A 25,269-nucleotide genomic window follows, 5' to 3' on the forward strand; every position below is an offset into this window, starting at 1 on the left:
GATAGCCACGGTTGAGCCACCTTCCCTTTTTTATTTTTACGCCAGACAGGGATGTACAATTGTTGTAGTTCATCCATACGGTCTCTAAATGTCTGCCATTGCCCATCCACAGTCAACCCCTTAAGTATCATTCGCCAATCTATCCTAGCCAATTCATGCCTCATACCTTCAAAGTTACCCTTCTTTAAGTTCTAGACCATGGTCTCTGAATTAACTGTTTCATTCTCCATCCTAATGCAGAATTCCACCATATTATGGTCACTCTTCTCCAAGGGGCCTCGCACAATGCGATTGCTAATTAATCCTCTCTCATTACACAACACCCAGTCTAAGATGGCCTCCCCCCTAGTTGGTTCCTCGACATATTGGTCTAGAAAACCATCCCTTATGCACTCCAGGAAATCCTCCTCCACCGTATTGCTTCCAGTTTGGTTAGCCCAATCTATGTGCATATTAAAGTCACCCATGATAACTGCTGCACCTTTATCACATGCACCCCTAATTTCCTGTTTGATGCCCTCCCCAACATCACTACTACTGTTTGGAGGTCTGTACACAACTCCCACTAACGTTTTTTGCCCTTTGGTGTTCTGCAGCTCTAGCCATATAGATTCTACATCATCCAAGCTAATGTCCTTCCTAACTATTGCATTAATCTCCTCTTTAACCAGCAATGCTACCCCACCTCCTTTTCCTTTTATTCTATCCTTCCTGAATGTTGAATACCCCTGGATGTTGAGTTCCCAGCCCTGATCATCCTGGAGCCACGTCTCTGTAATCCCAATCACATCATATTTGTTAACATCTATTTGCACAGTTAATTCATCCACCTTAATATGGATACTCCTTGCATTAAGACACAAAGCCTTCAGGCTTGTTTTTTTTAAACACCCTTTGTCCTTTTAGAATTTTGCTGTACAGTGGCCCTTTTTGTTCTTTGCCTTGGGTTTCTCTGCCCTCCACTTTTCCTCATCTCCTTTCTGTCTTTTGCTTTGGTCTCCTTTTTGTTTCCCTCTGTCTCCCTGCATTGGTTCCCATCCCCCTGCCATATTAGTTTAACTCCTCCCCAACAGCACTAGCAAACACTCCCCGTAGGACATTGGTTCCGGTCCTGCCCAGGTGCAGACCGTCCGGTTTGTACTGGTCCCACCTCCCCCAGAACCGGTTCCAATGCCCCAGGAATTTGAATCCCTCCCTGCTGCACCACTGCTCAAGCCACGTATTCATCTGCGCTATCCTGCGATTCCTACTCTGACTAGCACGTGGCACTGGTAGCAATCCCGAGATTACTACTTTTGAGGTCCTACTTTTTAATTTAGCTCCTAGCTCCTTAAATTCGTTTTGTAGGACCTCATCCCTTTTGTTACCTATGTTGTTGGTCCCAATGTGCACCACGACAACTGGCTGTTCTCCCTCCCTTTTTAGAATGTCCTGCACCCGTTCCGAGACATCCTTGACCCTTGCACCAGGGAGGCAACATACTATCCTGGAGTCTCGGTTGCGGCCGCAGAAACGCCTATCTATTCCCCTCACAATTGAATCCCCTATCACTATCGCTCTCCCACTCTTTTTCCTGCCCTCCTGTGCAACAGAGCCAGCCACGGTGCAATGAACTTGGCTGCTGCTGCCCTCCCCTGATGAGTCATCCCCCTCAACAGTACTCAAAGCGGTGTACCTGTTTTGCAGGGGGATGACCACAGGGGACCCCTGCACTACCTTCCTTGCACTACTCTTCCTGCTGGTCTTCCATTCCCTAGCTGGCTGTGGACCCTTCTCCTGCGGTAAGACCAACTCGCTACACATGCTACTCACGTCATTCTCAGCATCGTGGATGCTCCAGAGTGAATCCACCCTCAGCTCCAATTCCGCAACGCGGTCCGTCAGGAGCTGGAGGTGGATACACTTCCCGCAGATGTAGTCGTCAGGGACACCGGAAGTGTCCCTGAGTTCCCACATGGTACAGGAGGAGCATATCACGTGACCGAGCTCCCCTGCCATGACTTAACCCGTAGATACCCTTAAATTGGCAACAACAATGTTAAAAGTTACTGACTGTTATAGAAGAGAAAAAAGAAAAGCTATTCACCAATCCAGCCAATCACTTACCCCCTTGGCTGTGACGTCACCTTTCTGTTTCTTTCTACTTTTTTGCCTTCTCCCTGTAGCTGCACAAGCTGGGCCTTTTATAGGCCTCACCAACGCCACGAACTCCCGCCTCTGACTGTCGCAGCCTCTGACTGGCGCTGGGCCTTTTATAGGCCTCAACAATGCCACGAACTCTCGTCTCTCACTGCCGCTGGGCCTTTTATAGGCCTCACTAACGCCACGAACTCCCGCCTCTGACTGCCGCCGCGCCTTTATAGGCCTCACTAACGCCACGAACTTCCGCCTCTGACTGCCGCCACCTCTGACTGCCACTGGGCCTTTTATAGGCCTCACTAACGCCACGAACTCCCGCCTCTGACTGTTGCAGCCTCTGACTGCCGCTGGGCCTTTTATAGGCCTCACCAACGCCACGAACTCCCGCCTCTGACTGCCTTTGATTCTTTTATGCTGCACTTGTGGGGCGGGGTGGCGTTTATTAAGTGCAGTTTAAAACAGACGAATGTACGGTGTCAGATGCTTGGTACTGATGTGCCTCAGCTGCAGAGGGAAAGTGGCTAGTGCAAATCCCGACCAAAAAAGCTTTACTTCACAAATAAGCTCTGACAGCCCAACCATTCACAGGCTACTCATCAGGGTATTTTTAACAGAACTTTGGAGCGGGATCAGAGACGAGTGATGTCGGTTATGAGGAGGTGCCCACATGAATGAATGTGTTTTTAGTGGAGAAAAGATTTTTCTGGGGGTTGGGGTGGGGAGAACAAGGCATGACTTGATCTAGGTCTATAAAATGCAACAATATGTAGATGGTGTAGATTTAAGGAGGCGATTGAACACTACTCTGTGAACACAGAACCAGAGGCCACGAGCCGGGATTTTTCATTCGAGTGACTCTAGCTACCCGGGTGTAATTCCAGGCGATCCAAGCGGGAAATTTTCAGGAGCTATTTGTGCCGGTACTTCGCTCATCCCTTGCCACTTCCAGGAATTTCCACCAGACGTGGTAATGGGACTACAATAGGCCCACCCGAACATGGGCAGGTGTATTGTAATTGCAGGGAAATGAGGGAAAAATGTCATCTGATGATCTCCACCATTTGTGCTCTAGCCAGTCTGTTCTTACAGAAAGAAAAGAAAGAACTTGCATTCATAAAGCATCTTTCATGACCTCAGGACATCTCAAAGCACTATACAGCCAATGAAGTACTTTTGAAGTGCAGTCACTGTTGTAATGTAGAAAACGAGGCCGCCAATATGCGCACAGCAAGGTCCCACAAACAACAGTGAGATAATGAACAGAAAATCTATTTTAGTGAGGGATAAATATTGGTCAGGAAACAGGGAAGAACTCCCCTGCTCTTCTTGGAAATAGTGCCATGGGATCATTTATGTCTACCTGAGAGGGCAAGCGGGATTTAACGCCTCATCTTAAAGATGGCACCTCCAACAGTGCAGCACAGGACATAAGAGTTAGGAGCAGGGGTAGGCCATTTGGCCCCTTGAGCCTGCTGCGCCATTCAATAAGATCATGGCTGATCTCAACTCCACTTTCCTGCACTGTCCCCAAATCCCTTGATTCTCTTAATATCCCAAAATCTATCAATCTCTGTCTTGAATATACTCAAAGACTTAGCCTCCACAGCCCTCTGGTGTGGAGAATTCCAAAGATTCACCACCCTCTGGGTGAAGAAGTTTCTCCTCATCTCAGTCCTAAATGGCCGACCCCTTCTTCTGAAAATGTGATCCCTGGTTCTAGACTCCCCAGCCAGGGGAAACATTCTCCCTGCATCTACCCTGTCAAGCCCTGTAAGAATTTTGTATGTTTCAATGAGATCACCTCTCATTCTTGTAAACTCTAGAGAATGTAGGCCTAGTCTACTCAATCTCTCCTCATAGGACAATCCACCCATCCCAGGAATCAGTCTGGTGAACCTTCGTTGCACTCCCTCTATGGCAAGTATATCCTTCCTTAGGTAAGGAGACTTAACTGTGCACAATACTCCAAATGCGGTCTCACCAGGGCCCTATATAATTGCAGTAAAACATCTTTATTCTAATAGACAAATCCTCTTATAATAAAGGCTAACATACCATTTGCTTTCTTAATTGCTTGCTGTACCTGCATGTTAACTTTCAGTGATTTGTGCACAAGGACACCCAGGTCCCTCTGTACACCAACATTTCCCAATCTCTCACCATTTAAAAAATACTCTGATTTTCTATTTTTCCTACCAAAGTGGATAACTTCACATTTCTCCACATTATGGACCCACGTTTCCCCAGGAGTTGCTCCTATTTTTTTGGAGCAACTAGTTTTTTTTGGAGTATCTTAAAAATCGCAATTCTCCCCATTTAGTTTGCTCCAGTTTAAGTGAGTTAGTTCAGTTTCTTTTTAGTTCAATTTTTTTTTTCAAAAGGGGGCGTTACCCTGCTTTGGCCATTTAAGCAAGTTTAGCCAGCGAAAAGTTACTCCAAACTAACTTAGTCGAGCGTATGTACACTCAGAAAAATCTTGTGGAGACTTAAGAAATTAATGCAGGTAGCCAGAGATGGGGGGCGGGGTAGGGGGAAGTTGGAGGATTTTCCAAAGCACTAAACACTTTCACAACAACATTAAAGAAGCAGAAGTACATTTAAAGCACTAAGCACTAAACAAAGCAGTACATTTAAAGCACCAAGCACTAAACAACAATAAGCATTCAATAACAAATAAAAAATACAAGGAAGCTGAGAGGACCTGAACCTAGCACTAAGAATTACAAAGCACTAAACAAAGCACAAAAAGTCATAAGCAATTAATTAACAAATAAAAAATAGAAGGAACCCTGCACCTAAAGCACCAACACCAAAGTAATAAGCAATCAATCAATCAATAACAAATAAAAAATAGAAGGGAAGGCAGGGGGGAGAGGAGGGGGAAGAGGGAGTGGAGAGAGGAGGGGAGAGGAAGGGGGGAAGAGGAGGGGGGTGAGGTGGGGGGGAGAGGAGGGGGAAGAGGGAGGGGGAGAGGGAGTGGGGAGAGCAAAGGAGGGAGAGGAGGGGGGGAAGAGGGGAGAGGGAGGGGGCGAGAGAGGGGTTTATTCGGGAGTGTTTAAACTAATATGGCAGGGGGATGGGAACCTATGCAGTGAAACAGGGCGAAGTAATATGGAGTCAGAAACAGATGGTAGAAAGGTAAAAAGCAATAGTGGAAGGCCGAGTAAACAAAGGCAAGAAACAAAAAGGGCCACACTACATCATAATTCTAAAAGGACAAAGGGTGTTAAAAAAACAAGCCTGAAGGCTTTGTGTCTTAATGCAAGGAGTATCCGTAATAAGGTGGATGAATTAACTGTGCAAATAGATGTTAACAGATATGATGTGATTGGGATTACAGAGACGTGGCTCCAGGATGATCAGGGCTGGGAACTCAACATCCAGCGGTATTCAACATTCAGGAAGGATAGAATAAAAGGAAAAGGAGGTGTGGTAGCATTGCTGGTTAAAGAGAAGATTAATGCAATAGTTAGGAAGGACATTAGCTTGGATGATGTGGAATCTATATGGGTAGAGCTGCAGAACACCAAAGGGCAAAAAACGTTAGTAGGAGTTGTGTACAGACCTCCCAACAGTAGTAGTGATGTTGGGGAGGGCATCAAACAGGAAATTAGGGGTGCATGCAATAAAGGTGCAGCAGTTATCATGGGTGACTTTAAATATGCATATAGATTGGGCTAACCAAACTGGAAGCAATACGGTGGAGGAGGATTTCCTGGAGTGCATAAGGGATGGTTTTCTAGACCAATATGTCGAGGAACCAACTAGGGGGGAGGCCATTTTAGACTGGGTGTTCTGTAATGAGAGAGGATTAATTAGCAATCTCATTGTGCGAGGACCCTTGGGGAAGAGTGACCATAATATGGTGGAATTCTACATTAGGATGGAGAATAAAACAGTTTATTCAGAGACCATGGTCCAGAACTTAAAGAAGGGTAACTTTGAAGGTATGAGGCGTGAATTGGCTAGGATAGATTGGCGAATGATACTTAAGGGCAGTGGATGGGCAATGGCAGACATTTAGAGATCGCATGGATGAACTACAACAAATGTACATCCCTGTTCTGGCATAAAAATAAAAAAGGGAAGGTGTCTCAACCGTGACTATCAAGGGAAATCAGGAATAGTATTAAAGCCAAGGAAGTGGCATACAAATTGGCCAGAAATAGCAGCGAACCCGGGGACTGGGAGAAATTTAGAACTCAGCAGAGGAGGACAAAGGGTTTGATTAGGGCAGGGAAAATGGAGTACGAGAGGAAGCTTGCAGGGAACATTAAAACGGACTGCAAAAACTTCTATAGATATGTAAAGAGATAAAGGTTAGTAAAGACAAACGTAGGTCCCCTGCAGTCAGAATCAGGGGAAGTCATAACGGGGAACAAAGAAATGGCAGACCAATTGAACAAGTACTTTGGTTCAGTATTCACTAAGGAGGACACAAACAACCTTCCGGATATAAAAGGGGTCAGAGGTTCTAGTAAGAAGGAGGAACTGAGGAAAATCCTTATTAGTCGGGAAATTGTGTTGGGGAAATTGATGGGATTGAATGCCGATAAATCCCCAGGGCCTGATGGTCTGCATCCCAGAGAACTTAAGGAGGTGGCCTTGGAAATAGCGGATACATTGACAGTCATTTTCCAACATTCCATAGACTCTGGATCAGTTCCTATGGAGTGGAGGGTAGCCAATGTAACCCCACTTTTTAAAAAAGGAGGGAGAGAGAAAACAGGGAATTATAGACCGGTTAGCCTGATATCAGTAGTGGGTAAAATGATGGAATCAATTATTAAGGATGTCATAGCAGCACATTTGGAAAGAGGTGACATGATAGGTCCAAGTCAGCATGGATTTGTGAAAGGGAAATCATGCCTGACAAATCTTCTGGAATTTTTTGAGGATGTTTCCAGTAGAGTGGACAAGGGAGAACCAGTTGATGTGGTGTATTTGGACTTTCAGAAGGCTTTCGACAAGGTCCCACACAAGAGATTAATGTGCAAAGTTAAAGCGCATGGGATTGGGGGTAGTGTGCTGACGTGGATTGAGAACGGTTGGCAGACAGAAAGCAAAGAGTAGGAGTAAATGGGTACTTTTCAGAATGGCAGGCAGTGACTAGTGGGGTACCGCAAGGTTCTGTGCTGGGGCCCCAGCTGTTTACACTGTACATTAATGATTTAGACGAGGCGATTAAATGTAGTATCTCCAAATCTGCGGATGACACTAAGTTGGGTGGTAGTGTGAGCTGCGAGGAGGATGCTATGAGGCTGCAAAGTGACTTGGATAGGTTAGGTGAGTAGACAAATGCATGGCAGATGAAGTGTAATGTGAATAAATGTGAGGTTATCCACTTTGGTGGTAAAAACAGAGAGACAGACTATTATCTGAATGGTGACAGATTAGGAAAAGGGGAGGTGCAACGAGACCTGGGTGTCATGGTACATCAGTCATTGAAGGTTGGCTTGCAGGTACAGCAGGCAGTTAAGAAAGCAAATGGCATGTTGGCCTTCATAGCGAGGGTATTTGAGTACAGGGGCAGGGAGGTGTTACTACAGTTGTACAGGGCCTTGGTGAGGCCACACCTGGACTATTGTGTATAGTTTTGGTCTCCTAACTTGAGGAAGGACATTCTTGCTATTGAGGGAGTGCAGTGAAGGTTCACCAGACTGATTCCCGGGATGGCGGGACTGACCTATCAAGAAAGACTGGATCAACTGGGCTTGTATTCACTGGAGTTCAGAAGAATGAGAGGCCATCTCGTAGAAACGTTTAAAATTCTGACAGGTTTAGACAGGTTAGATGCAGGAAGAATGTTCCCAATGTTGGGGAAGTCCAGAACCAGAGGTCACAGTCTAAGGATAAGGGGTAAGCCATTTAGGACTGAGATGAGGAGAAACTTCTTTACTCAGAGTGTGGTGAACCTGTGGAATTCTCTACCACAGAAAGTTGTCGAGGCCAATTCACTAAATATATTCAAAAAGGAGTTAGATGTAGTCCTTACTACTAGGGGGATCAAGGGGTATGGCGAGAAAGCAGGAATGGGGTACTGAAGTTGCATGTTCAGCCATGAACTCATTGAATGGCGGTGCAGGCTCGAAGGGCCGAATGGCCTACTCCTGCACCTATTTTCTATGTTTCTATGTTTCTATCGCCGGGGCACAAGAAGAAACACTTGCACAAGCAAAGCATTCATTTCACGGAGACCTCACCAATCCTGCCCCCAAACAGCGGGCAACGTTAAACAGACGAGTCTGCCCAGGTACCATCCTACTCACGTCTTGCCGCCAATCTCTTTGCTTTCCTGCTACCCCCGCTCCCCCGAACATCTCTGAGACAGTCCCAAGAAACACTCGATGGCCTCAGTCAGTGAGAGCAATCAAGGCTTCGACGACCTTTCCCAGATGCTCCCGGAGACCACGCTCTGCTGCACTTCGAGAAATCTCCATCTTGTTCATAATGAGTTCGACATCTTCCTTCTTGATGGTCACTTTTGCCAGCTCCTTCTCCCTTTCTTGTTTGGCTTTCTGTTCCAAGGATCTCCTGTCTCCAATGACAGACATTGCCGTCTCCAGATCCGATCTCAGGATATCCTTCTCCTCCGCATAGTTGGAGCCCATTTGGCCAGGGCTGGGGCGGCGTGCTTCGGGCCCCTGCCACACAGCCTGCAGAGATTCGGGGGCGAGGAGTTACTGCACATGCGCGCACACTCTAGCGCACATGTGCAGAGGTCCCGGCATTGTTTTCAGCACCGGGACCTGGCTCCGCCCCCCCACTGGATGTGGTGCGCTATGCTGAGCCCGAAGACATTCCGAGGAGCGGGGAGAATTCCTCGGTAAGTTTTAGGCGCGCTTTATGTTCCAGAAAGTCGGCGCAACTCACGGAGGTGCGCCGTTCTAAGCGTCGGAGCAAACTTGGGCCCTATATTCCATTTTCCATGTTCTTGCCCACTCACTTAGCCTGACTATGTCCCCTTGAAGCCTCTTTGCATCCTCCTCACAACTTGCATCCCCACCTGGCTTTGTATCATCAGCAAACTTGGATATATTACATTTGGTCCCCTTATCCAAATCATTGATATAGATTGTGAATAGCTGAGGCCCAAGCAACAATCCCTCAGTGCTGCACTGGAGTGTCATCCAGGATTGCTGTGGGGGCAGGGGAATTAAAAAATTAAATGGCCTACGCACTCAATTTCAAAAGCTAAAGTGCTATATTTAACATGTTCCTCTGCATGCTGCTATTGCTACAATGCCCCAGGCACCCATGGCCCAGCTTGGCTCAGCAAGGCCCAGCACGACTCAGTGCGGCCCAGCACGACTCAGCGCAGCCCAGCACGGCTCAGCACGGCCCAGCACCACCCAGCACGGCTCAGCGCGACCCAGCGCGGCTCAGTGCAGCCCAGCACGACTCAGCATGGCCCAGCATGGCCATTTGCTGCCTGCTTCTGGGCAGAGGACGAGACACCCACCTGAATTATGCAAATAGCCTCGCCCTAGAAAAGCGGCCAAGGTCAGAAGCGAGGGTCAGGGTCAGCTGGGAGCGAGCAAAACCCACACCCGACAAAAATGCTCCCAGATTCTGTCAAACTGTTTAAATATAAGAAATGTTGAGCAAGATGTTGAATTATAAGAGATCGTAACTTGAAGCGGTGGCAGAAAAATGGCCGATAGTGGATTGGCTCCCCATTATACACTCCGCCTGATTCTCCAAACCAGGGTGAGGGTGTAATGGGTGACAAGCCCATCTTTTAACCCCCACCAAAAGTTAAAATCAACCCCTTTCATTTTTACCACTGGATCAATGATTTATTATACAGACCAAACATCTTCAACTGCTTCATCAATAACCTTCCCACCATCAGAAGGTCTGATGACTGTACAGTGTTCAGTTCCATTCACATGATAATGAAGCAGTACATGCCCGCATGCAGCAAGATCTGGATGACATTCAGGCTTGGGATGATAAGTGGCAAGTAACTTGCCACACATGTGCCAGGCAATAACTATCTCCAACAAGCGAGAGTCTAACCACCGCCGCTTGACATTCAACGGCATTAGCATCACCGAATCCCCCACCATGTGAATGGTGACAGATTAGGAAAAGGGAAGGTGCAACGAGACCTGGGTGTCATGGTACATCAGTCATTGAAGGTTGGCATGCAGGTACAGCAGGCGGTTAAGAAAGCAAATGGCATGTTGGCCTTCATAGCGAGGGGATTTGAATACAGGGGCAGGGAGGTGTTGCTACAGTTGTACAGGGCCTTGGTGAGGCCACACCTGGAGTATTGTGTACAGTTTTGGTCTCCTAACTTGAGGAAGGACATTCTTGCTATTGAGGGAGTGCAGCGAAGGTTCACCAGACTGATTCCCGGGATGGCGGGACTGACCTATCAAGAAAGATTGGATCAACTGGGCTTGTATTCACTGGAGTTCAGAAGAATGAGAGGGGATCTCATAGAAACGTTTAAAATTCTGACGGGTTTAGACAGGTTAGATGCAGAAAGAATGTTCCCAATGTTGGGGAAGTCCAGAACCAGGGGTCACAGTCTGAGGATAAGGGGTAAGCCATTTAGGACCGAGATGAGGAGAAACTTCTTCACCCAGAGAGTGGTGAACCTGTGGAATTCTCTACCACAGAAAGTAGTTGAGGCCAATTCACTAAATATATTCAAAAGGGAGTTAGATGAAGTCCTTACTACTCGGGGGATCAAGGGTTATGGCGAGAAAGCAGGAAGGGGGTACTGAAGTTTCATGTTCAGCCATGAACTCATTGAATGGCGGTGCAGGCTAGAAGGGCTGAATGGCCTACTCCTGCACCTATTTTCTATGTTTCTATGTTTCTATCAACATCCCGAAGGTCACCATTGACCAGAAACTTAACTGGACCAGCCACATAAATACTGTGGCAACAAGAACAGGTCAGAGGCTGGGTATTCTGCAGTGAGGGTCTCACTTCCCGACTCCCCAAAGCTTTTCCACTAACTGCAAGACACAAGTCAGGAGTGTGATGGATGAGTGTAGTTCCAACACTCAAGAAGCTTGACACCATCCAGGACAAAGCAGCCCACTTCATTGGCACCCCATCCACCATCTTAAACATTCACTCCCTGCACCACCGGTGTAGCATGGCTGCAGTGTGTATCATATACAAGATGCATTGCAGCAACTCGGCAAGGATTCTTTGGCAGCATCTCCCAAGCCCGCAACCTCTACCACCTAGAAAGACAAGGGCAGCAGGCGCATGGGAACACCACCACCTCCATGTTCCCCCGCAATCACACACCATCCAGACTTGGAAATATATCGCCGTTCCTTTATCCATATTCCTTCCAGTTTGAATAAGTTAGCAGGATCGCCCTGAGCCACCCATTCTCTAGTGTAAACATTCCCGGTCGGCTCTCTTTATAGCTCAGATTATAGGGCCACATTGTCCGCATGCCCGACACGAGACTTCCAAAGCAAGCACTCTACTCGAAACTCCTACACGGCAAGCGAGCCCCAGGTGGGCAGAGGAAACGCTTCAAGGATACCCTCCTTGAAAAAGTGCAACATCCCCAGCAACACCTGGGAGTCCCTGGCCAAAGATGGCCCTAAGTGGAGGAAGAGCATCCGGGAGGGTACTGAGCACCTCGAGTCTCGTTGCCGAGAGCATGCAGAAAACAAGTGCAGGCAGCGGAAGGAATGTGCTGCAAGCCAGATTCCCCACCCACCCTTTCCTCCAACCACTATCTGTCCCACCTGTGACAGAGACTGTAATTCCCATATTGGACTGTTCAGTCACCTAAGAACTCACTTTTAGAGTTGAAGCAAGTCTTGCTCGATGTCGAGGGACTGTCTATGATGATGGATGATTATAGGTCGGAGCCTAATCCAAGGATCCTTCAAGGTTGGGATATCCCCTCTGAGTATAGGTTACGTGGAATGAACCATGCTTGGTACAAGCTGAAAAATCAATAACAACAATTTGTATTTATATAGCACCTTTAACATAATAAAGCATCCCAAGGCGCTTCACAGGAGTGTTATCAAAAAAAAATCAACATAACCCTCTATCCCCCTCTCCCTCATATGCTGGTCTAGTCACCCTTTAAATGCATCTATACTATTCGCTTCAACCACTCCCTGTGGTTGCGAGTTCCACATTCTCATCATTCTTTGGGTAAAGAAGTTTCTTCTGAATTCCCTATTGGATTTCCTTGTGACTATATTATATTGATGGCCTCTAGCTATGCTCTTCCCCACAAGTGGAAACATTCTCTCTGTAGCTACTCTATCAAAAGCTTTCATAATTTTAAAGACCTCTATTAGATCACCCCTCAGCCTTTTTTTTTCCAAGAGAAAAGTGACCCAGCATGTTCATCCTTTCCTGATATGTATAGCCTCGCATTTCTGGTATCATCCATGTAAATCTTCTCTGCACCCTCTCCAATGCCTCTATATCCTTTTTATAATATGGCGACCAGAACTGTATGCAGTACTCTTAGGGTTGGAAGTTAGGTTGATGGTTTTTTGAGGGGTAAATGTCGGGCGGTGGATAAAATTAGCGCCGGGAAATGGTTTGTGTCGGCAGCCAAAAAATTCAGCAGCTGCGCGCTGAGAGTGGAGTGGAGCGCGAAGGGAAGTGTTCCACACTTCCCTTCGGGCGCTAGGCCGGGCGAACAACTGAATATCTGGAGCTAAAGAGCCGGCTTCGTCGCACCCCAAGAGAGGCCTCCCTGCAAAAAAAAAATCGAAACAAAAAACACCAAAAAACATTCCCCATATATTGATCACCCCAATTGAAGTTAAATCGCAAAAAGAAAACAAAACAATCACACTTACCTCACGCAGTCATTCCTTCCCTCTCCACCGCCAAGACAGCTCTACACACTCGCTTTCTCTGGTGCTGTCACTACGGGGGCGCTACGGGTTCAGCGCAAAACATATTTTGAAAGCGGGTCAATACCGGGGGCGTTGTACACCGCGCGTGGCGCTCCTGGGCGGTACTCCTCTGCGTCGCCGGTACCGACACACTGAAATTGCCGAACGATGCGAATGCTGGTGCTTGCGGCTGCCAACCTTTTAGCACCCCTATTCAGACTATAGTGAGGATGGTATCCCAGCGAATTTCTAGCCCTACGTTTGGCCTAACCAAGGTTCGATACATGTTTAGCATAATTTCCCTACTTTTCAATTATATACATCTAGAAATAAACCCGAGTGCTTGATTTGCTTTTTTTTTATGGCCTTGCTAACCTGTGTCGCAACTTTTAGCAATTTATGTATTTGTACTCCGAGATCTCTTTGTTCCTCTACCCCACCTAGACGCTCACCCTCCAAGTAATCAGTGACCTCCCTATTCTTCCTACCAAAATGTAAGACCTCACATTTATCTGTGTTGAACTTCATTTGCCAATTATATGCCCATTCTGCAAGTTTATTAATATCCTCCTGTAATTTTTTGCAGTCCTCCTCAGTATTGACTATCGCCCCCAATTTGGTTTCATCTGCAAATTTAGAAATTGTTTCTTTGATTCCAAAGTCTGAATCGTTAATATAAATTGTGAACGACAGTGGTCCCAGCACTGATCCTTGTGGAACGTCACTACCTACCTTCTGCCATTGTGAATAGCTACCATTTACCCCTACTCTTTGCTTTCTGTCTTGAAGCCAGTTAGCTATCCATTCTGCTATTTGTCCCCTGACTCCGCATTCTCTGACCTTGTTCATCAGTCTATTAGGAGGTACCTTATCGAAGGCCTTGTGAAAATCTAGATAAATTACATCTACTGGGGATTGAGGCTGGGGAGGCTGAAGGCTTCCTAGTGAGGCCTGGCGGGAGCACTCCTGTGCCTCCTGGTCGACGAGGAGCTTGAAAACAGGCAGCACTCCCCCTGTGGTAAGGCTAAAAATAAGTTGCGCAGCTACCAATTTCTTTTGCGTGTTAAGTCGGCTCCCGCCTGCGTTTAGCGGGAGCCTCGACCAGAGCCTGAATAATATTATGGCCGCCGGGAATGGGGATTGGATTGCTCGAGACTGTCAGAGGGTTGGAGGGATAGAGGGGTGCTGAAGTTAAATTCAAGGCCAGTGTTTGTGTTTGTAATCACTCCTCTTTGGGAGACACCCACTTGCCTACATCCAAAAAGATTAGATGTAGGTTGGCAAGATCCAAAGTGACAGGCTGGTGGAGGGCAGGATGCTTCCTCCCTCTGATTGCTAACTATGTTAGCTGTGGCTCAGTGGGTAGCACACTTGTCTCTGAGTCAGAAAGTTGTGGATTCAAATCCCACTCCAGGAACTTGAGCACATAAATCTAGGCTGACACTCCAGTGCAGCACTAAGGGAGTGCTGCACTGTTTGATGTGCTGTCTTTTAGATGTGACTTTAAACCGAGGCCCCATCTGCTTTCTCAGGTGAACATAAAAGATCTCATGGCACTATTTTGAAGGAGAGCAGGGGAGTTATCCCCGGTGTCCTGGACAATATTTATCCCTCGATCAATATAACAAGGAAAAATGATTATCTGGTCATTATCACATTGCTGTTTGTGGGAGCTTGCTGTGCGCAAGTTGGCTGTCGCATTTCCCACGTTACTACAGTGACTATATTCCAAAAGTAGTTAATTTGCTGTAAAGTGCTTTGAGACGTCCGATGGTCATGATAAATGCAAGTGTCTCTTTCTAACCGTTTTCCCCTTTCACCACAAATCCTTCTCATAGATTGGTCTTGGCTCTGGCACATGGGCTAAAGGATAAAATATAAGGAAAAGGACATGGCCTCCTGTGGTCAAATAGTATGCTGAGACCTCGTCACAAAGTATGGAATCAGGTGGTAACAGGTGCAGGCAGATTTACAATGCACATCACAGAGGCAGATTGACCAAGGTCTCAATTGCTCTTTTTCACAGTTACTTAAAATTGTAAAACAAATAATGACAATCCACAAAATATAAAGACAAAAATGTGAAACTACTGCTGCAACAGATCCACCAACATAAAGAAAAATGAAGCACAGAGTGCCATCAGTGTTCAATAAATAATGATTTACTCATCTCTTAAAAGTCTGTGAACTCAGAAAGAGAATCGACTGAGCGGTAAATCGCCACTGCTTGAAGAAAAGATGAATCATGATCTTGTTGCGGACCTCCAGGGTTAGAGGTCAATAGATGGAGCTCATCCAATCACAGAGCACCGAGGGTGCCATTCAGGTGTTGCCGATCATCCAGCAAGTGAACCCACCACCTGTATAAGAACATAAAAACATAAGAAATAGGGCAGGAGTATGTCATTTGGCTCCTCGAGCCTGCTCCGCCATTCAGTAAGATCATGGCTGATCTGATCCTGGCCTCAACTCCACTTCCCCGCCTGCTCTGCATAACTCTTGGCTCCCTTACCATTCAGAAATCTGTCTATCTCCACCTTAAATATATTCAATGACCCAGCCTCCACAACTGAGAATTCCAAAGATTCACGACCATCTGAGAGAAGAAATTCCTCCTCATTTCTGTTTTAAATGGCGACCCCTTGTTCTGAAACTATACCCCCTAGTTCTAGATTCCCCCATGAGGGGAAATATCCTCTCTGTATCTATACTGCCAAGCCCCCTCAGAATCTTATACGTTTCAATAAGATCACCTCTCATTCTTCTAAACTCCAATGAGTAAAGGGCCAACCTGCTCAACTTTTCTTCATATGACAACCCCTTCATCTCAGGAATCAACCTCGTGAACCTTCTCTGAACTGTCTCCAATGCAAGAATATCCTTCCTTAACTAAGGAGACCAAAACTGCACGCAGTACTCCAGGTGTGGTCTCTCACCAATACCTGTACAGTTGTAGCAAGATTTCCCTACTTTTATATTCCATCCCCCTTGCAATAAAGGCCAACATTCTATTTGCCTTCCTGATTAATTGTTGTACCTGTATACTAACTTTTTGTGTTTCATGTACAAAACCCCCCAGGTCCCTCTGTACTACAGCATTTTGTAATCACTCCCCATGTAAATAATAATTTTCTTTTTTATTTTTCATACCAAAGTGGATACCCTCACATTTTCCCAGGGTCATATTTGAACCGGAAATCAGCTTTTGACCACAGATCCACAGCATAACTAAGACCGCCTATTTCCACCTCCATAACATTGTCCGTCTCTGCCCTTTCCTCAGCTCATCCGCTGTTGAAACCCTCATCCATGCCTTTATTACCTCTAGACTTGAGTATTCCAATGCACTTCTGGCTGGCCTCCCACATTCTACCTTACGTAAGCTTGACATCGTCTCCTAACTCGTGGCAGGTCCCGCTCACCCATCACCCCTATGCTCTTTGACCTGGCGGTGTCACTACGGGACGCTACGGATGCAGCGGAAACCAAACATTGCTTCCATGTCAATACCAGGGGCGTTGCACACCGGCGCGATGCTCTAGGGCGAGACTCCTCAGAATCGCCAGTACCGGCACACTGAATTTGCCGAGCAGCGCTAATGCCGGCGCTCACAGCTGCAAACCCTTTAGCGCCCCTGTAACACCCCTCGGGGCACTATCCAACTGAATTTCTCCACCTTGTTATTTTGTGGAAAATCCAACCTTGCAATGCCCAAAGTGACCATAAGGGAGAGCTAATTACTTCCACATCAGTGCTGGAATTGCAGAATAAGTGCTGCTGCCACTTCAAGTCCAGTTTGACAGCCTTGTTTTGTGTACCCATGTTTCCTGTTAAGACTTAATAGGTATTTATCTCGTGTATCAACAGACCAGCCTTTATTTGAGCCATCTCCGTGCCAAATGATTTGATGACCCACCATTTGGAGAATTCTAACAACACTATTTATTTTGGCAGGAGATTTGTTTTTTATGAGTCGTGCACTATAAACAATCTCATCAAAACAGATTGCTTTCATTTCCAATATTATGATATTCTTGAAACGATGTAGACATTATGCACCAAGCTGAACTTTGGAACGCCTGCAAATGGACTGGTCTGTTGCATTTAACAATTTACGGGGTTTTTTTTAATTGTCTGTCCCAAATGATTCACCAAGATATCCATTTAACCTTTAAAATTGTGGTACAGGTTTTGAGCAAAACCGACAGCTTTCTATGGAAAATTTTAATTTGTGTCTGTGGAATAAGATGTCAGCCTGTACAGGTTTGAACATTCAGTATACGGAACAGTAATTTCTAGATTGCAATGTCCAAATTGTATCATGTTTTAGGTGCTTTATAGACTCTGAGCTTTTCTGTGATGAGAAACGAGGCCCAGTGCTGCCTATAGCCCAGGTACAATTAAAGGTATACGCTCCATCCAATTACTATTTATCATGGGTTCCACTGCTTCCAATGAGGCCTCTGCCAGTCATTCCCAGCTGCCTTTAATTGTGTTTGGCCCTCCTATCCGAAAGACTGACACCTCAAATTTGAACTATTTGGTAACTACTTTTTCTTCTCACAGCATTTAATATGATGTAATTGCACCTGCATCCAGTAGAGGGCAGCTGGTTATGGAGTTAATGCTATCTTTCATTTGGTAAACTGGGCTGCAGCGAATCAGTAAGCGAGAGCAAGTGCTGTTGGAAGCAGTGACCTGTACACAAATAAACACAGAAGCAGTAATTGTATGAAAGAAATGGTCTCATTTCATGTCACTTTGTACTCAGTTCCACACACACCACTGTCTCTCCTTCCTCGCAGTGAAAGCACTGACTCGTGCTGAAATGAGATTCCATGAGACCTCAGAGACATCAGATGTCTGTTTAGTAGCAGACACTGACTGATGATTAGAAACAATTGCCCTGGCTGGCTTTTCCTCTCTCTAGCCTGGATTTTGGAGGCTAATTTTAGCAATCTTATTGCCACCTGACTGCAAACAGTAAAAACAACCTATGCATATGATTTATTTATTTTTCAGATATTTCTGTTATAATTTGTAGGTAGTCTAATGTTGACATTTTCTAAAAAAATTACATTAATTAAAGGTTAAGTATAAGCAAGCACATTTTTAAAGTGCTGCCATTTTGCACTATTTTAGTTACAATTGTCACTTGTCGTAATTAATTGTTGTGAAAAATATCAAAGATTATTTGCTTAATTGTTTCTTCCTGAAAGGCATGGGTGGATGGAGTATGGATGTAGGCTGGAGGATTCTCCCTCGAGCTTGACACTCTGGAAGAAGGTTGTGTCTGATGGGGAAAGCAACCTCTCTCTCCAGCTGGGAACTAGTCCAAGGGCAGGAAGAGGCCCTGTGCAGATGCTGCTCAAGTCTCCCTTGGAGGATAAACTGGGATTGGCCTGTTCCTTGCTATTAGTGCTTGCAGAAGGCTTTCTGCCCTAGTCCTCAGTCACCAGTTTGCACTGGAATAGCAGAAAGCGCAGCCAGATACCATACCCCAAGCCCCTTCGGTCACAACTCGAAGCCGGGGTTCCCACATCATGAACATTTGGGGACCACTGAAAACTTGGCTCAGTTGGCAGCACTCTCACCTCTGAGTTCGAGACTTAAGCGCTAAAATCTAGGCTGGCACTTCAGTTCAGTACTGAGGGAGTGCTGCACTGTTGGAGATGCTATCTTTCGGATGAGATGTTAAATCGAGCCTCGTCTGCTCTCTCGTAAAAGATCCCATGGCACCATTCGAAGAAGTGCAGGGGAGTTATCCCCGGTGTCCTGGCCAATATTTATCCCTCAACCAAAATAACAAAACAGATTATCTGGTCATTATCACATTGCTGTTTGTGGGAGCTTGCTGTGCGCAAATTGGCTGCTGCGTTTCCTACATTACAACAGTGACTACACTCCAAAATACTTCATTGGCTGTAAAGCACTTTTGAGACATCTAGTGGACATGAAAGGCGCTATATAAATCCAGCTGCTTTGGCTTTTCTCACTGCCTTTAAGTCGGTTGGCATTGACCTCCGACCCCGATGGCTGAGTTCAGTAAGCGTAACAGTTACGTTGATTAAAGTACACAAATTCTACAATAAGTTTTTTGTGTTGGGTTTAATCCATTGGAAATGAAGGATAATCGCAAGCATTAATAAAAATGTTCCTTCTTAAACCGTGTTGCAACGTCCTAATGTTTCACCAATGTGTGTATTTACAAGTCACAAGTTTTACGACTGATTGCAATTAAGATTTTAAGCTATCAAAATTATCTCACTAAGCCCACATAAACAACACGTTTGCCAAGATCCCAGAGCTATACCTCACTGGCTCGCAACAGTTACAAAATTAGTTTCCTTGTGCTTTCATTTAACTGGAGGCTTTCTCTTCGATCACAGATGCTGAACAAGCCCACCTAAGCAGAACAGCAGTTTGACTTTTAAGCTGTACACCGCCCATCCCACCCACCCCCACCCCATCCCTACCCCTTCCGCCTTATCTACCGCCAGGCCGCAAAGCAAATCGTATCCTCATCCTCACTTTTATCTGTTCTGCCAAGTATGGGAACCACCTTAGTGCATGGTATTAAAGTGAGCTGCAGTGGGTGACGAGGTGCGAGAGCCAGTAAGCTTCAGTCGGAGATAGCTCAGACCTGTCCCCGCACTGATTTTAAAGCAGAAGAATAGGCAACGCAGGGCACCAGGTCCAAACACTGGCTATCTGTGCAAAAATGGGGATGTTTTACATGCATGCATCACTCCACACTAACTTCAACATATGGTTCAACAAGTTGACTGTTGCGTAACACTGAATAATGTCACATTGGATTGCAGAGGCTGAGGTGTGAGCAAGCCTGTGGCTGTACGAATTATGTGTGAAACAGATGTTGATGCAATTTTCTTTACCCTGCATCGTTCCTGTTTTCCAGATGCTTACGATCCCAGCAAAGTTGAGACTGTGTGAAAAGAAGGGAGATGACAAGAGCGAAGAGATTTCAGGAAAATGTTATGGATTTTACACTGTGATCTGGTTCACAAGACTGCCTTTCATCAAATGCAAACTTCTGGTCTGCCTTCTGCACACACTGTTTATATTAATAAATGCATTGATAAAATGCTATATCACTGCCAGGAAGAAATTAGTCAGGCACAGAGACCACTGTTAACCGTTGAGTGTCTGAACAGACTGCACTCTTCAATAAAGATCGCAGCCTTCTACATCTGGTAGACACAACCCAGTTCCTGGTGCACATGGGCACACAGCACAAAACCACCCGTAATTTGGCACCGAATTGTCACCTCACTCTGAGTCCACAGGATGGCTGGTGCAGGAAGTGTCCCATTGGTGCAGTACGGGGTGTGCGTCTGAAGTTGAGATTGAGGCAGAGTTAAAGCATCCAATTACACAATGCCTAAGTTAGGAACGCTTGATGCTAACACTGGACGCCTGAAATTAGGAACTGCTCCGTTCCCTTGAGCTGATATCACTCACTTGATGAGCACAAAAGTCACTAAAAATGCAAAATCAAGCCTTCCGCGTTGAGCTTCCACTAACTGGATTTGATATCAGAGAATGGCAATATTGCTCATGTGCTGTTCCGAATTTGCTTTCTCTGTATTAGAAGTATTTGTAAGTATACAGTTTTTACATCTTAATTACAACTAATTATGCGAAAGTGTTTTGTGCAAATCGTATATATTTTCAAGTTATGAAACCCCTAAGCCCAGACTTTCCAAAATTGGCACCTTTTAGAGTGGAATGGTTGTTGGTGAGTTTTAGGCTGACTCAAATAGAAGTGCGTTGTTTCCGCACAATTTGACAAGATTAACTCATTTGCATAGCTTCAGGTGCAAATCTGGACAGGTGCAGGCCTGGGAGCTCACTCATGATGGGGGCAAAGCAAAGTGTGCGTGTGTGTCAGAATATGGGGGGCTAAATCTCAGAAAACCTTTGGCAACATTGGGTCTGCTGACCCAGCTTCCTTTGGAGAGAGGAGCTTCCTCAGGCACTAATTGTCTGCCAAAGCAAGACCTGTCACCTGTCAGCACATGTGGGTTCCAGGGCCCCAGTGGGTGGGCACGAATTATCACCCAGACCTGCCTGGCATCCCTCTGTGGGTCCTCCTCTTCTTCCAAATACTACAGGTGGGGTGGGCAGGGGAGGGCGGACAGTCCCATTAACGGAAAACCATTGATGCCAGTAAAAAAGTGAACAATTGGCACAAAGACTCCAGACAGATGAAATGCCCGCAAGACAAAAGAAAAGAAAATGAGCATAAATGGGCCACAAATGAGTGAAATTTTGCAGATTGAATTTATTTATCCAGGCCTTTAAAGATCAGCCACCACCACAGTTGATTCCTTTAGCAACGCTGAGCGGCCATTCCTTTAGAATCCGTGTTCCGCCCACCTGAATGTTGGGACGTGCCTTGCAGGATGGACAACACCACACCCCGCTTCCCACCGCCGTGAATATTTAAATGAAGTGCCCACCATTTGAGGCGGGAGTTCTAAAGCTGCCGGTCCCCACTCCCCAGAAATGGCACCTGAGGTAGCAGGTGTGGAGTTGCCACTGGACAGGGCTCCCGCCCCTTCCCCACAATTGGACGCCCAATTCAAGTCACTACTGCCCGAGGCCGGCAGCAGAAACTGCAGGCCAATCCCTGCCAGACAGGGCAAGGCATACTTTACTGAGATTCATGCAGCATGATGCGTTCCTCAAATTAATATTAATATGACATTGGGAGAAGAATATTTGATGTGCCCGCCCACAGTTTGCAATGCGTATTTTTTATATTGGACATTAATTTCAATATTTCTGACCCAAATTAATTGTGTGTCCGCCACAGGTTTAATAATCAGTGCCCCCTGAAGTTTTAAAACCATCATGTTGTAGAGACAATTTCCAACAGAAAACGGTCTCGAGCTGGATGATGCTGTGCAAATGACACCCACAACCAATACCATCCAGTGCCATTACACCGCAGAAATTGCACATCTATCGACCTGTCTTTTGTGTTTGTTTTGGAAAATGGTGGACAAGCCACAAGATGACGGGGAAAGTACTCATTCCTCAGATCAGCAAATCCATCGGCACTTTCTGCTGTCTTTCTTGGAGTTGTTTAGATCTGAAGTAGCTGAGAACTGTTATAAATTCACATCACAACAACTGGCAATTATATAGCACCTCTATTGTAGAAAAACACCCCAAAGTGCTGTATTGATTTTTAAACAGAAGTGGAATGTAACCTTTTAAGTGCTTGTTGGTGCCTTTCTGACTGACTATATACTAAATGAAGAAATGGGCTCAAAAGAGTATTGCTGTAAATAAAATGTTATGTATATTTATTTTTAACCTATACAGTATTATAAAAATGGAAGTAATGGCAAGATTATCAGAGACCTTGCTATTTGGAATCTTGATTAACACAGAGAACCAGTAGTAGCAAGCTAATATTATAAGGTTATTGACTGTTAAACCATGTGGAAATTGAGGTTATTGTGGTGGGATTTTTTTCCTTTTCATAGCAACTGGGGAGAAAAAAGTTCTTTCTCTGTGCCTCCAAGGACTAGGAATTATTCAGGGCCTTTTGCAGCATACGTGTTATATGAAGGCTTACCGCCATCTCCTCGGGGTAATGAGGGATGGCAATAAATGCCGGCCTTGCCAGCGATGCCCACATCCTGAGAATGGATTAAAAAATGTCTAATCGACATGCATGTCAATAATTTCAGTCTAATAAGCCCCGTGTTTGCACGTAGTTTACTTACCAGACAGCACAGACTGGAATTCTTAAAAGATGCCAAGGTAATGTGTGCAAAGTAAATTGCCTCATCAATACACGTTCTGGGTGAATTTACCCAATCCTGTTGTTTTCAATGGCAAAGCACAAATGGCCAGTGTTTACATTCAGATTGAGCACCACAAGGTAAATATAGAAATCTGAGATTGACTGTTTGCCGGTAAGCTTTCTGGCCCACTGTTTATTGGTTGATAGTAGCATGTGAGGCTGGCTTTTATATTTCTGTAGGGTAAAAATGACATTATTCTAGGTTCAAGCGTATCATACAATTACAAAATGCTACTAATTCTAATGCAGCATTCGTGCTACCTACAGACAACATATTCATTATTTTTCTAACATTTAAATGAAATAACACATGTGAAAAAAGGTAAGCGGTTGTGTTTAAACTTTTAAACGCTAGTGCAGTTTGGGCTCAGTTTTCATTCTGAGCACAGGGGACACAAGCTATTCAAAAGTTAATGAAAATTAACAGCAAGACAAGTAGGCTTACAGCTGACTTAATATATAGAGATAAATTGTATAGTTTAATGCATATCTATGCATATAGTATGTATATGGGCAGCAAATAAAGTGACCGATAATAAGAGTTCAATTATGTGTAGCTTTCGCAAGAATTCCAAAATAAAAGTTGGTAAAGAACCTTCTATTTTGATTCGTTATCTCAAGTCCCACATGTGTAGCTGTAGCTGGATCCAGATAATTGTTATTTACACAGAAAAGCTTTGGATGTAAATTTAATGTGCTGGATTCCAATTCACATTGGGCAGTGTTGTCACTAGCTGTATTTTAGCCCATTGGTACTAATCCACTTTAGGGAGCATTGCACTTAAGCCAGTGTCATTTAAATTTGGTGCATTATGTTTCTTGGTGATATTCTTTAATTCACCATCTCAAATTGCTCCCACCACTACTGCACTGATGGACTGTAGCCAAATCGCCCTCATGTTATACAACTCAAAATGCTTTTCCAGGCACATTCCAGTTATAAAGCGATAAAATCCATAATTGTATTATAGCATGTTTATTTATAATTAGAGTTTACAAAAATCCTAGCGACAACACTGACAAAAAATCACTGATTTTTGTTGAAAGCCAAATTGTGACATTAATGCCAAATACAATGTAAGAGAGAAACTGGAAGCTTCTGTCTCATAGGAAGGTCTTCCAATGGCTAATCCTTTTCTGTTGTCAAAAACTAATCACCTAAATACAATACACAGCGTGGATCAAAAAAGTGAGGTAGACTGTTGTCCATTAACATTTTTTTTTGTGATATTATAACAACAACAACTTGTGCTATTATAGTGCCTTTAATGTAGTAAAACGTCCCAAGGAGCTTCACAGGAGTATTATAAGACAAAAAATTTGACACCAAGCCACATAAGGAGAAATTAGGACAGATGAAGAAAAGAGTTTTAAGGAGCGTCTTAATGGTGGAGAGAGAGGTAGAGAGGTGGAGAGGTTTAGGCAGGGAATTCCAGAGCTTAGGGCCTAGGCAACAGAAGGCACGGCCACCAATTGAGAGATTGTAATCAGGGATGCTCAAATGGGCAGAATTAGAGGAGCACAGATATCTTGGGGGGTTGTGGGGCTGGAGGAGGTTACAGAGATAGGGAGGGACGAGGCTATGGAGCGATTTGAAAACAAGGATGAGAATTTTGAAATCAAGGCATTGCTTAACCAGGAGCCAATGTAGGTCAACGAGCACAGGTGTGATGGGTGAGCGGGACATGGTGCGAGTTAGGACACGGGCAGCCGAGTTTTGGATGACCTCAAGTTTACATAGGAGGGCAGCCAGGAGTGTGTTGGAATAGTAATTTCCATAACCAGGTTAATACTTTATATGAATGCTTTGTCCCTTCCTTTATGGAGACAATGTAAGTGACAGTAGACTAACAGTCTGAGGTGATTGAAATGCAGCCTTTCTTCTGTCTAGACACAGAGGATGGGATGAATTTGCATTTCAGTGACTCAGAAAATCATCCAAATGCCACGTATCTTAAAAGCTGCTCTATTATTTTTGAAAACAAAAGCTGTTATATTATTTTTAAACATAAATATGTATTTGTATAGAACCCAAGAAGATGTGGGGTAAAATAACAGGGAATTCATTTGTTTTCCCTTGAGGCTTGCCATTAGCTTCCATTTATCAACTCAATGTAAATACTAATTCACAGACTGTCTTGTATGTTCACCGTTGTATATTATTCCAGTTTATCTCTGAATAAAATGTATGCATGAAACTACTTTTAAATATTACCCTATTTGTATGAGTTTTCTTTGCCCTCCAATTTCTTCAATTTTTCTCATTTGGCACCAGAGGTTCAGTATTCATCATCATCATAGGCAGTCCCTTGGAATCAAGGAAGACTCGCTTCCACTCCCAAAGTGAGTTTTCTGGTGGCTGAACAGCCCAATATGGGAGCTACAGACTCTATCACAGGTGGGACAGATATTCGTCGAGGGAAGGGGAGGGTGGGA

General features: G+C 45.0%; 1 protein-coding gene across 1 annotated transcript in view; it reads left to right on the top strand.

Moving 5' to 3' along the window:
* jcada (junctional cadherin 5 associated a) overlaps positions 1 to 25,023 on the top strand; it is a 101,038-nt gene extending 76,015 nt beyond the window's left edge. Inside the window, exon 3 of the mRNA XM_070881499.1 lies at positions 19,912 to 25,023. Within this exon, the coding sequence (XP_070737600.1) occupies positions 19,912 to 19,946 (35 nt within the window). The 3' untranslated portion in view covers positions 19,947 to 25,023. The remainder of the gene's footprint in view (positions 1 to 19,911) is intronic.
* Positions 25,024 to 25,269: the final 246 nt, after the last annotated feature.

This window comes from Pristiophorus japonicus, chromosome 5 (genome assembly GCF_044704955.1).
Source record: "Pristiophorus japonicus isolate sPriJap1 chromosome 5, sPriJap1.hap1, whole genome shotgun sequence".
In the NCBI taxonomy this organism is placed as follows: Eukaryota; Metazoa; Chordata; class Chondrichthyes; family Pristiophoridae; genus Pristiophorus; species Pristiophorus japonicus.